The sequence below is a fragment of the Nerophis lumbriciformis genome, linkage group LG28 (genome assembly GCF_033978685.3).
Source record: "Nerophis lumbriciformis linkage group LG28, RoL_Nlum_v2.1, whole genome shotgun sequence".
Taxonomy (NCBI): Eukaryota; Metazoa; Chordata; class Actinopteri; order Syngnathiformes; family Syngnathidae; genus Nerophis; species Nerophis lumbriciformis.
This window is the reverse complement of record NC_084575.2, coordinates 197,250-209,714: the sequence shown is the minus strand read 5'-3', so window position 1 is coordinate 209,714 and position 12,465 is coordinate 197,250. Positions and strand designations below refer to the sequence as shown.

The following is a 12,465-nucleotide window of genomic DNA, read 5'->3' as shown; positions in this document are numbered from 1 at the left end:
GTGGGCCAATATATATATATATATATATATATATATATATATATATATATATATATATATATATATATATATATATATATATATATATAAATGCTGTTAAATGTAGCTTTGATGTGGCAAGCTACTTTTGCAGTGTAGCTTGTAGTGTAGCGTGCTACAATTGTCTGAGGATAGCTTAGCTACATTTAATTGAGAGTAACTTGTAGCTTAGCTTACTACATTGTCCAGGTAGCTTGCCCATCACTGTCTATTTGGCCTAGCTCACATGTCAATAGTTTGAATACTGCAAACTTCAATACAGTAACACCTCATTTGTTCTGCAGACGTCCAGCGGGTGTCAGCGGGGAGTCATGAAGAGGAGTGGCACACCAGTGTGGGACAGAAGGAGCTACAGGCCCCCTCCCACATTAAAGAGGAGCAGCTTCATGATGAAGATGAAGCTCAGTCCTTACAGCTTCATCACAGTCAAAGTGAGGAGAACAGAGGGGCGGAGCTTGTAAGTCAACACATCACAGAAGCTGATGGAGAGCATTGTGAAGATATCAAGTCAGAACCAGACAGCATCTTTGCTCCACTGTCAGACATGGACCACATGATGTCACACTCTTCTGATCACAGTGACCACATCCAAAAACCTTTGGAGAGTAAAAATGACTCTAAAGGTGATACGAGACATCACACTAACAACAAACACTTTGACTGCTCTGAATGTGGGAAATCATTTAGAAAGAAGAGTGATTTTACAAGACACATGAGAATACATACTGGAGAGAAACCTTTTATTTGCGCTGTTTGTAAGAAGAGTTTCTCCACAAAGCTTAACATGACCACACACATGAGAACACACACTGGAGAGAAACCTTTTGCTTGCTCAGTTTGTGCTAAAAGATTCAACACTAAGAAGGAAATGATATTACACATGAGAACACACACAGGTGAGAAACCTTTTACTTGCTCTGTTTGTAAGAAGAGTTTCCCCAGAAAGGAAAACTTGACCAGACACATGAGAACACACACTGGAGAGAAACCTTTTGCTTGCTCAGCTTGTGCTAAAAGATTCAGAACTAAGAATGAAATGACCACACACATGAGAACACACACAGGTGAGAAACATTTTACTTGCTCTGTTTGTAAGAGGAGTTTCTCCAGAAAGGAAAACATGACCACACACATGAGAACACACACTGGAGAGAAACCGTTCAGTTGCACTGTGTGTGATAAGATGTTCAGGTTTAAGTATCAGGTCAGTAAACACAAGTGTGTAACAGTCATGGAAGCTGCAGGGATGTAAAAACACTTAAACAGTGATTGTGCTAAATGTAGTTTAAAAACACAGCATGTTTAATAAGAATGTATATTTGATGTTGTATGTAGTGCTTCTCATCTTCTAGTCTTGTATGTTGGCCTGTACCGGTAATTACTTTTTAAGTTGTGTGCATGTATTGAATATTATATATGTAGCTACTATTTTATTCTATTTTCTCATTGTTAAACAGAGAACATCTTCTTATTTTTATTAGTTATTTTTTCATGCATATTTTCTATTTTATTTTATTGATGTTATTATCCAATTAAGAGTATGAATGAATAAAATGGTTAACAAAATGTGGACTCTGGTAGATTAGCAGCATTGTTACATCATGGATGTTAACTACTGCAAAACATCAACAAAGAAGAAAAATGCTGAAGTTAGCAACACATCACTGAACTTTAGAGCCATCGTGAGTGGAGTTGCTTGTTTTTATTGCTGCATTTGTACTTATTTCACCTCACATCTGGCACCGTGCAGTAAAAAATGGGATATTTATTTATTAAAGAACACAAACCGAGAGCAACAGGGAACTATGAAGAAAACAAAGCAAACTGCTGAAACCCAGCAAAACACTCACAGGAAATGTGGAGCAGATGGCGTCCACAAAGTACGTGCGTACTAGAGCTTGGCATCAAAAAGTATAGTCGATGGTCACCCGTGAACAAAGAATAATGTCCAGACAACGAAGGTAGCAAAAGGATCAATTTAAATAGTCTTGATTGCAAACAGAAAACAGGTGAGGGGAAATGCTCGGGGACAGAAGTGAAGCAGCCACAGGAAAACACCAACAAAACTAGAAGAGCCACCAAAATAAAAGCACAGGACAGGAAGTAAAATACTAACAAAAGGCAAACATAAGGCACGGCCTGGTGTAACCAGATGTGACAAATGGACTCTCAGAAATGAGCTGAGCCAAGATTGACACCCTGGATAATGAGGGATAAGCAATCTAGTGTCATGTCAGCACACTGTGACTGGAAGGCAGGATTGTTGTCTTTTATGTGGAGGCTACAGTCCGCATGAGAGAAGTGAGAACTACTTCTATCAATACAACTACTCTTACTTCATTTAGATACATTTTTTACTTACAAAATATATATTTTTTATTTTTTTATTGACATCCAGCATCAGACCTTCTTATCCATTACATCATGTTTGCATACATCATACATCTATTGTCTGCCCTAAAGGTCAAAATATTATTTTTGTTTATTTCCCAACGATGACACCCCTCGCCCCCATAAAAAGAGAAAAACAGCCAAAAAACAACACAAACTAAAGTAATAATAATATTATCAAATAAATAAATAAAAAACAATTATGATATTAATAAAAAATTTGAAGACTCGAAGACTTCTATGGAAATGCAAAAACCGAGACTCCGATATCCCTCGCCCGGACGCGGGTCACTGGGGCCCCCCTCTGGAGCCAGGCCCGGAGTTGGGGCACGATGCAAGCACCTGGTGGTCGGGTCTGTCCCCATGGGGCCCGGCCGGGCACAGCCCGAAGAGGCAACATGGGTCCCCCCTCCAATGGGCTCACCACCCATAGCAGGGGCCATAAAGGTCAAGTGTGTTGTGAGCTGGGCGGCAGCCAAAGGCAGGGCACTTGGCGGTCCGATCCTCGACTACATAAGCTGGCTCTTGGGAAGTGGAATGTCACTTCACTGTGGGGAAAAGAGCCTGAACTAGTACCCTAGGTGGAGAAGTTCCGGCTGGATATAGTCGGACTCACTTCGACGCACAGCAAGGGCTCTGGAACCAGTTCTCTCGAGAGGGGCTGGACTCTCTTCCACACTGGCGTTGCACGCAGTGAGAGGCAACGGGCTGGGGAAGCAATTCTTGTTGCCCCCCGGCTCAAAGCCTGCACGTTGGAGTTCAACCCAGTGGACGAGAGGGTAGCTTACCGCCGCTTTCGGGTGGGGGGACGGGTCCTGACTGTTTGTGCTTACGCACCAAACGGCAGTTCAGAGTATCCACCCTTTTTGGATACACTCGAGGGAGTACTGGAAAGTGCTCCCCCGGGTGATTCCCTTGTCCTACTGGGGGACTTCAATGCTCATGTTGGCAACGACAGTGAAACCTGGAAAGGCGTGATTGGGAAGAATGGCCGCCCGGATCTGAACTTGAGTGGTATTTTGTTATTGGACTTTTGTGCTCGTCACAGATTGTCCATAACAAACACCATGTTCAAACATAAGGGTGTCCATATGTGTACTTGGCACCAGGGCACCCTAGGCCGCAGTTCCATGATCGACTTTGTAGTTGTGTCATCGGATTTGCGGCCTCATGTTTTGGACACTCGGCTGAAGAGAGGGGCGGAGATTTCTACATATCACCACCTGGTGGGGAGCTGGCTGCGATGGTGGGGGAGGATGCCGCACAGACCTGGCAGGCCCAAACGCATTGTGAGGGTTTGCTGGGAACATCGAGCAGAGTCTCCTGTCAGAGAGAGTTTCAATTCCCACCTACGGAAGAACTTGGAAAATGTCACGAGGGAGGTGCTGGGCATTGAGTCCGAGTGGACCATGTTCCGCACCTCTATTGTCGAGGCGGCTGATTGGAGCTGTGGCCGTAAGGTAGTTGGTGCCTGTCGTGGCTGTAATCCTAGAACCTGTTGGTGGACACTGGCGGTAAGGGATACCGTCAAGCTGAAGAAAGAGTCCTATCGGGTTCTTTTGGCTCATAGGACTCCGGAGGCAGTGGACAGGTACCGACAGGCCAAGCGGTGTGCGGCTTCAGCGGTCGCGGAGGCAAAAACTCGGACATAGGAGGAGTTTGGGGAAGCGACTTCCGGACGGCTTCGAAGCGATTCTGGAACACCATCCGCCGCCTCAGGAAGGGGAAGCAGTGCACTGTCAACACCGTGTATGGTGAGGATGGATGAGAACCGCCCGGAGTTCCTTAAAGGCCTACTGAAATGATTTTTTTTTTATTTAAACGGGGATAGCAGATCCATTCTATGTGTCATACTTGATCATTTCGCGATATTGCCATATTTTTGCTGAAAGGATTTAGTAGAGAACATCGACGATAAAGTTCGCAACTTTTGGTCGCTGATAAAAAAGCCTTGCCTGTACCGGAAGTAGCGTGACGTCACAAGTTGAACGTCTCCTCACATTTCCCCGTTGTTTACAATGATGGCCGCCAGCAGCGAGAGCGATTCGGACCGAGAAAGTGACGATTTCCCCATTAATTGGAGCGAGGATGAAAGATTTGTGGATGAGGAAAGTGCGAGTGAAGGACGAGTGGGGAGTGGAAGCGATTCAGATAGGGAAGAAGCTGTGAGAGGGATAGAGCCATACCGCTTTGAACCCGACGCTGACGGTGACGGTCAGGAGGACGCTGCTGATATTGATGCTGGAGTAGCACACGACATAGATCTTCTTCAGAATACAGAATGGTAAAATGTTATTTATTTATAGACTAGTTTTAGCTTGTGGCCTAGTCTTGCACTGTTACTGTTAGTGTTGCAACTTACACCCCAGGCCCAGGCCTATCTATAGACTAAGTATCTATCTTTGACACAATGTCAAACCTAATTAATTACCCATTATTTCTATGGGCCACAGCTCCATATACCGGCAATACTAAAAATATGCATGTAGATTAATAAGATCCACAATGATAATATTAATTATTGCACATGTTTGCAGATTGCAGGTGTCAATAATATGAATTGATTTACAAATATTATGAATATTTCTATTTCCAGGTGTACATGTCACAACTGTGTGAACATGGAGACAGTGGCTGAGTGTGCCTGCTGTCATGAGCTCGAGGCAGTGGCCAGAACAATGGAGCAGGAAGGGGTGGAGACGTGCATCATAGACCACCCTGGCTTTCAATCTGTGTGTCTGGATGAATGGGTGCTGCAGACAGCGTATTACGCCTACAAACAGCAATATGGCGTGCTGCAGCAACAGCAAAATGAGTGAGGCACTAATAAGTTTAAATCATTCTTTATTCTATCAACCTTTGGAAGATAAGTCAGAATGAGCACTTTCTTATATTATACTTATTCTGTGAAATGTACTGTGCTACAATGTACATGACATTATACATCATAGAAGTATTACTTACATGGACCGTAGATGTCAACAATAATTACAATTTACTGCAACAGTAAATGACAAATGAATAGAATGCATGACAATGTCTTTTGCATCTCAGAGAACAGTGAGTCACTGTGTATCCATGTCCGGATAATAACAGGTGCCATCATTTGCTATCAACTATTCTGTACTTGCAGGCGGAGACGACACACAGCATATCGACAGTTTGTACAAATGTACAATACTTTACATTAATGCCTATTGTAGTCTTTTGACAGTATTGACACTATTGACAGTAATGTCAGTAAATGTACGATACTTTATACTGCAGAATAACTTGACTAGAACTTGAAGCAATAATTATATGTAGACTATTTTATTGTTAATTTATTTCATTGTTCATGGAGTAGTCCAGTGGTTCTCAAATGGGGGTACGCGTACCCCTGGGGGTACTTGAAGGTATGCCAAGGGGTACGTGAGATTTATTTTTAAATATTCTAAAAATAGCAACAATTCAAAAATCCTTTATAAATATATTTATTGAATAATAATTCAACAAAATAAATGTTTAGAATTAAGTTCATGAATCCAGATGGATCTCTATTACAATCCCCAAAGAGGGCACTTTAAGTTGATGATTACTTCTATGTGTAGAAATATTTATTTATAATTGAATCACTTGTTTTTTTTACAACAAGTTTTTAGGTTTTTTTGGGTTTTTTTCCCCAAATAGTTCAAGAAAGACCACTACAAATGAGCAATATTTTGCACTGTTATACAATTTAATGAATCAGAAACTGATGACATAGTGCTGTATTTTACTTCTTTATCTCTTTTTTTCAACCAAAAATGCTTTGCTCAATTTAAGTGGACCCCGACTTAAACAAGTTGAAAAACTTATTGGGGTCAATTGTACGGCATATGTACTTCACTGTGCAACCTACTAATAAAAGTCTCAATCAATCAATCAAAAAAACATAGTAACAATGTTGTGTATTTACTGGCATTGTCCTCTAGAGGTCACTGATGTGTGCTCTTTTCCAGAGTCGTGTAGAGAGAGAGTTTGGCCAACCCGGGTTCAGAGTCGGTGTCTAACAAGGTGCCCTGTAGTCACCTGAGGGGATTTGACCAATTAGAGAGAGTATGGCCAGACAGTCTCCCAAATGATTGGTTAATAACCCTTCACGTGACTACAGGGTGCCATGTTGGACACCAACTCCAAAACCCTGTTGGCTATACTCTCTCTATACTCTCTCTGCATCTTTCTGGCCTCGGATGACACTCACTACGTCACATAAGGCAGTGTGAAAGTTACGTCCCTCGATAAAACATGTCTGTGTTGAAGTGAATGAATGAACTGGTATTGTGTTTTGCATATGGTGAATGTTTATATTCATGTTGGAGAAAGCAAAGCACCAGGTTAACTAGTAGCTATTTCACTCTGGGCACATAATAACATAGGGCCCTTTAGTACTGACATTTGTGTGTGGATTGGATTAGTTCTGGCAGAAGAAGAGGCAACAAAGTTGGACCTTGGTATGCAAATATGTCCACTAGATGTCACAATAGCAATTATTTGTATCTTTGTAGATGATGCTACATATGTAAAAGAAAAAGAAAAAATCAAAGAAAATGAGCAAAGTATATAAATAACATCATGTAAATTGATTTTGATGTTATTTTTTTAGATGTAGATTGAAAATGAACACCAATGAGTTGACTGATGAACATTATCACATCATTTATTCAGAAAGTATAAATAAGGACAAATAAAGGTAGAATTCTATTAACAGCAACATTTAAGTGTAAAAAAACAACAACATTATGATGTGTACATTTTCAGAATGTGCTTGTTCTATTTTTAAACAAAGAAAACAATCTGAAGTTGTCTTTATTTTGAAGTTATCGTGCCGTGATTGTACCAGTCCGGCCTACTTGGGAGTAGATTTTTCTCCATGTGGCCCCCATCTAAAATGACTTTGACACCCCTGGACTAAATGTTTAGCTGGATGTAAACATCTAACATACATCTGTTGTTTTTCAGCCACTTACACACAAAGCCCCCTTTTATGGTCAGGATGTACACTCCTGACCCAGCACACACACACGCAGACAGGGGGTAGGAATATAAAACTGATGGTTTGGCTTCTCCAAGGGAGGAGTGCCTCATCTTTTGACCTGACCTCCTCCATGTCCTGCAAACCTGAATAATGACGCTCGCTTGTAATAACGCAACTTTTGGCTCAGTAAAGTTAAAGTTAAAGTACCAATGATAGTCTCACACACACACACACACACACACACACACACACACACACACTCGGTGTAGTGAAATTTGTCCTCTGCATTCGACCCATCCCCTTGTTCACCCCCTGGGAGGTGAAGGGAGCAGTGAGCAGCAGCGGTGCCGTACCCGGGAATCATTTTTGGTGATTTAACCCCCAATTCCAACCCTTGATGCTGAGTGCCAAGCAGGGAGGAAATGGCTCCCATTTTTATAGTTTTTGGTAAAACTCGGCCGGGGTTTGAACTCACAACCTTCCAGTCTCAGGGCGGACACTCTAACCACTAGACCACATGACTTCTGTCACATTTCTGCTGTGTAAGAGTTATTAACTGGACTTAAATATGCTATATATGCTATATATTGTGTGTATATGTATATATATATATATATATATATATATATATATATATATATACATACAAAAGCCAAAAGCAGTGAAGTTGTGTAAATGGTAAATAAAAAGAGAATACAAAGATTTGCAAATCTTTTTCAACTTATATTCAATTGAATAGACTGCAAAGACAAGATATTTAACGTTCGAACTGGAAAACTTTATTTTTTGCAAATATTAGCTCATTTGGAATTTGATGCCTGCAACATGTTTCAAAAAAGCTGGCACAAGTGGCAAAAAAGAGTGAGAAAGTTGTGGAATGCTCATCAAAGACTTATTTGGAACATCCCACAGGTGAACAGGCTAATTGGGAACAGGTGGGTGCCATGATTGGGTATAAAAGTAGATTCCATGAAATGCTCAGTCATTCACAAACAAGGACGGGGCGAGGGTCACCACTTTGTCAACAAATGCCTGAGCAAATTGTTTAAGAACAACATTTCTCAAGCAGCTATTGCAAGGAATTTAGGGATTTCACCATCTACGGTCCGTAATATGGTAAATGGTAAATGGGTTGTACTTGTATCGCGCTTTTCTACCTTTTTTTTTCTTTAAAGAACTCAAAGCGCTTTGACACTATTTCCACATTCACCCATTCACACACACAAACACACACTGATGGCGGGAGCTGCCATGCACGGCGCTAACCAGGCCCATCAGGAGCAAGGGTGAAGTGTCTTGCTCAAGGACACAACGGACGTGACTAGGATGATAGAAGGTGGGGATTGAACCAGGAACCCTCAGATTGCTGGCACGGCCACTCCCCCAACTTCGCCACGCCGTCCCCATATCATCAAAAGGTTCAGAGAATCTGGAGAAATCACTGCACGTAAGCCATGATATTACGCACCTTGGATCCCTCAGACGGTACTGCATCAAAAAGCCACATCAGTATGTAAAGGATATCACCACATGGGCTCAGGAACACTTCAGAAACCCACTGTCAGTAACTACAGTTGGTCGCTACATCTGTAAGTGCAAGTTAAAACCCTACTATGTAAAGCCAAAGCCATTTATCAACAACACCCAGAAACGCTCAGTGAAGCTCAGGCTTCACTGGGCCTGAGCTCATCTAAGATGGACTGATGCAAAGTGGAAAAGTCTTCTGTGGTCTGACGAGTCCACATTTCAAATTGTTTTTGGAAACTGTGTCCTCCGGACCAAAGAGGAAAAGAACCATCCGGATTGTTATAGGGTCAAAGTGTAAAAAGCAGCATGTGTGATGGTATGGGGGTGTATTAGGGCCCAAGACATGGGTAACTTACACATCTGTGAAGGCGCCATTAATGCTGAAAGGTACTTACAGGTTTTGGAGCAACATATGTTGCCACCCAAGCAACGTTATCATGGACGCCCCTGCTTATTTCAGCAAGACAATGCCAATCCAGGTGTTACAACAGTGTGGCTTCATAGTAAAAGAGTGCAGCTACTAGACTGGCCTGCCTGTAGTCCAGACATTGAAAATGTGTGGTGCAAGATGAAGGCTAAAATATGAGAAGGGAGACTGTTGAACAACTTAAGCTGTACATCAAGCAAGAATGGGAAAGAATTTCACTTCAAAAATGTGTCTCCTCAGTTCCCAAACCTTTACTGAGTGTTGTTAAAAGGAAAGGCCATGTAACACACTGGTAAAAACTTTTTTGCAATGTGTTGCTGCCATTAAATTTTAAGTTAATGATTATTTGCAAACAAATATACATGTTTCTCAGTGTGAACATGAAATATCTTGTCTTTGGAGTCTATTCAATTGAATATAAGTTGAAAAGGATTTGTTGTATTCTCTTTTTATTTACCATTTACACAACCTGACAACTTCACTGCTTTTGGCTTTTGTATATATAAACTATACATATATTTTTTTCAGTTTATTCTCATACATAACGTAATATTATTAAAATAGTTTGGCATTGATTTTTTCGTTATTATTATCTACTATTCTGTTTTAATATGCAAACAAACAGCAAGTTGTAATGATAGTGCACACTCTGCCACACTATGTATTTATTTTGCTATGAAAAGCAGCATTTTAATGTTGAATCAAAATATGTTGCATGATAATTACGTGTCTGACATTTAAATTCAAGCAAATGGCCTGAAAATCAGTTGAACATTCAGTGAGTTAAGCTGATTTTAATCATTGATAGACCTCTCTATCCATCCATCCATTTCATACCGCTTGTCCCTGTAGTGCAGTGGTCCCCAACCTTTTGTATTATTATTAATATTTATTTATTTATTTTTTGTCATAAAAAAATACAATCATGTGTGCTTACGGACTGTATCCCTGCAGACTGTATTGATACATATTGATATATAATGTAGGAACCAGAATATTAATAACAGAAAGAAACAACCATTTTACTCAGTGGCCAAGTGGTTAGAGTGTCCGCCCTGAGATGGGTAGGTTGTGAGTTCAAACCCCGGCCGAGTCATAACAAAGACTATAAAAATGGGAGCCATTACCTCCCTGCTTGGCACTCAGCATCAAGGGTTGGAATTGGGGGTTAAATCACTGCTGCCCACTGCTCCCCTCACCTCCCAGGTGGTGAACAAGAGGATGGGTCAAATGCAGAGGACACATTTCACCACACCTAGTGTGTGTGTGACGATCATTGCTACTTTAAATTAACTTGTGTGAATGAGTGTGAATGAGTGTGAATGGGGGAGGGAGGTTTTTTGGGTAAGTGTGCTAAAAAACCTCCTATATATATATATATATATATATATATATATATATATATATATATATATATATATATATATATATATATTGGTACCGGTACCGGGCCGCACAAGAATTAAAATATATATATATATATATATTTTTTTTTTTTTTCTTTTTCTTTTTTAAGTTGGCCTTGATGACGCATCGTTTCTTTGGCTCCCCTGCGCATGACACATCTCGCGAGAGCAGAGTGGTACCGTCTTGTAACGTCAAGTGTGCGAACTGTCGTGAAAGCACATCGACGGAGAAAGACGTGAGAAGGACGCTAATAAGTCAGTCTTATTATTTGTTCTACAGTTTGAAATATTTACGTCCTATAAAATACATCTTTGATTCTTTATTCAAGGATAAAATGGTCTCGATGTGCTAGAAGCACTTTGCTGCTTCTCGTGCTCGTTTATTGTTAGTTAGCTTAGCTCGCTAGTTAGCTTAGCTTGTTAGCTGCTAACAGAAGTTATCAACACATCGCTAAGTAGAGATCAAGTGTGAGAGTAAAGTGTTGTGATTGTGTGAAAATGTCTACATTACACATGTTGAGAGCGTTGGTGGATCAGCGACTAACTGCTGCCGTTGAAGAAATATTTGTAGTGTTAGAAAGAACGATAGCAGAATACGAGGCGGAACTTTCTAGAACAAAGGAGGAGAACAAGCTACTACTGGACGCTGTTTTCAAGAAACATCAAGTTGTGTTACACAGAACAGGTTTGTTGACTTCTTACTCTCACATCTTTACTAACTTTATATTGACTAATAACAAGAAAATGACATTTTAATGTATAATATAATCACAATGACCGCAAACATTTAAGTGTCTTGTTTGCAACTTGCTTAAAGTAAAACTAAAAATCAATAACTAGCTTGTTACTATTTGTATACACACATATACAGGCCTCCAATTGTAACTTTTTAAGGTTAAGAAAAGTGTTACCTTAAAGGAGGCTAGCTAGCTTCAGGTTCAAAATGAAAGTCCATGAAGTCACCGCCATGTCTCCCGAGCCGTACGACTCTAGTGAGCATGAGCAGACGCTGCGGCGCTTCAGTGTTCAGGAAGTAAGCAGTTGCGTGAAATGCATTGATAAATGACGGTTATTCGGTCATTAAAAATGTAAACGTGTTACTAAACATCTGGAATTTCACCGCTGTGTATCATTTTAGCCCTGCGATGAGGTGGCGACTTGTCCAGGGTGTACCCCGCCTTCCGCCCGATTGTAGCTGAGATAGGCTCCAGCGCCCCCCGCGACCCCGAAGGGAATAAGCGGTAGAAAATGGATGGATGGATGGATGTATCATTATACAGTTTATTGTTACATCCATAGTCCATTAACAAGTAAAAAGTCAAGGGCGGTCACGGCATGTTCTTTCCTTAAATGCCGGTCAATTTTTTCGGGCATTACGGCAAGTCACAAGGGTGGTCACGGAAAATCAATCAATCAATCAATCAATCTTTATTTATATAGCCCTAAATCACAAGTGTCTCAAAGGGTTGCACAAGCCACAACGACATCCTCGGTACAAAGCCCACATACGGGCAAGGAAAAACTCACCCCAGTGGGACGTCGATGTGAATGACTATGAGAAACCTTGGAGAGGACCGCATATGTGGGTAACCCCCCCCCTCTAGGGGAGACCGAAAGCAATGGATGTCGAGTGGGTCTGACATAATATTGTGAGAGTCCAGTCCATAGTGGATCCAACA

General features: G+C 41.0%; 2 protein-coding genes across 6 annotated transcripts in view; both read left to right on the top strand.

Moving 5' to 3' along the window:
- LOC140680196 (uncharacterized) overlaps positions 1-1,442 on the top strand; it is a 104,035-nt gene extending 102,593 nt beyond the window's left edge. For all 5 annotated transcript variants that reach the window (XM_072916631.1, XM_072916632.1, XM_072916633.1 and 2 more), the window contains one exon: positions 324-1,442. In XM_072916631.1, the coding sequence (XP_072772732.1) occupies positions 324-1,291 (968 nt within the window). In that variant the 3' untranslated portion in view covers positions 1,292-1,442. The remainder of the gene's footprint in view (positions 1-323) is intronic.
- A 9,504-nt stretch (positions 1,443-10,946) lies between these two features.
- LOC140676634 (uncharacterized) overlaps positions 10,947-12,465 on the top strand; it is a 34,707-nt gene continuing 33,188 nt past the window's right edge. Inside the window, exon 1 of the mRNA XM_061923250.2 lies at positions 10,947-11,471. Within this exon, the coding sequence (XP_061779234.2) occupies positions 11,285-11,471 (187 nt within the window). The 5' untranslated portion in view covers positions 10,947-11,284. The remainder of the gene's footprint in view (positions 11,472-12,465) is intronic.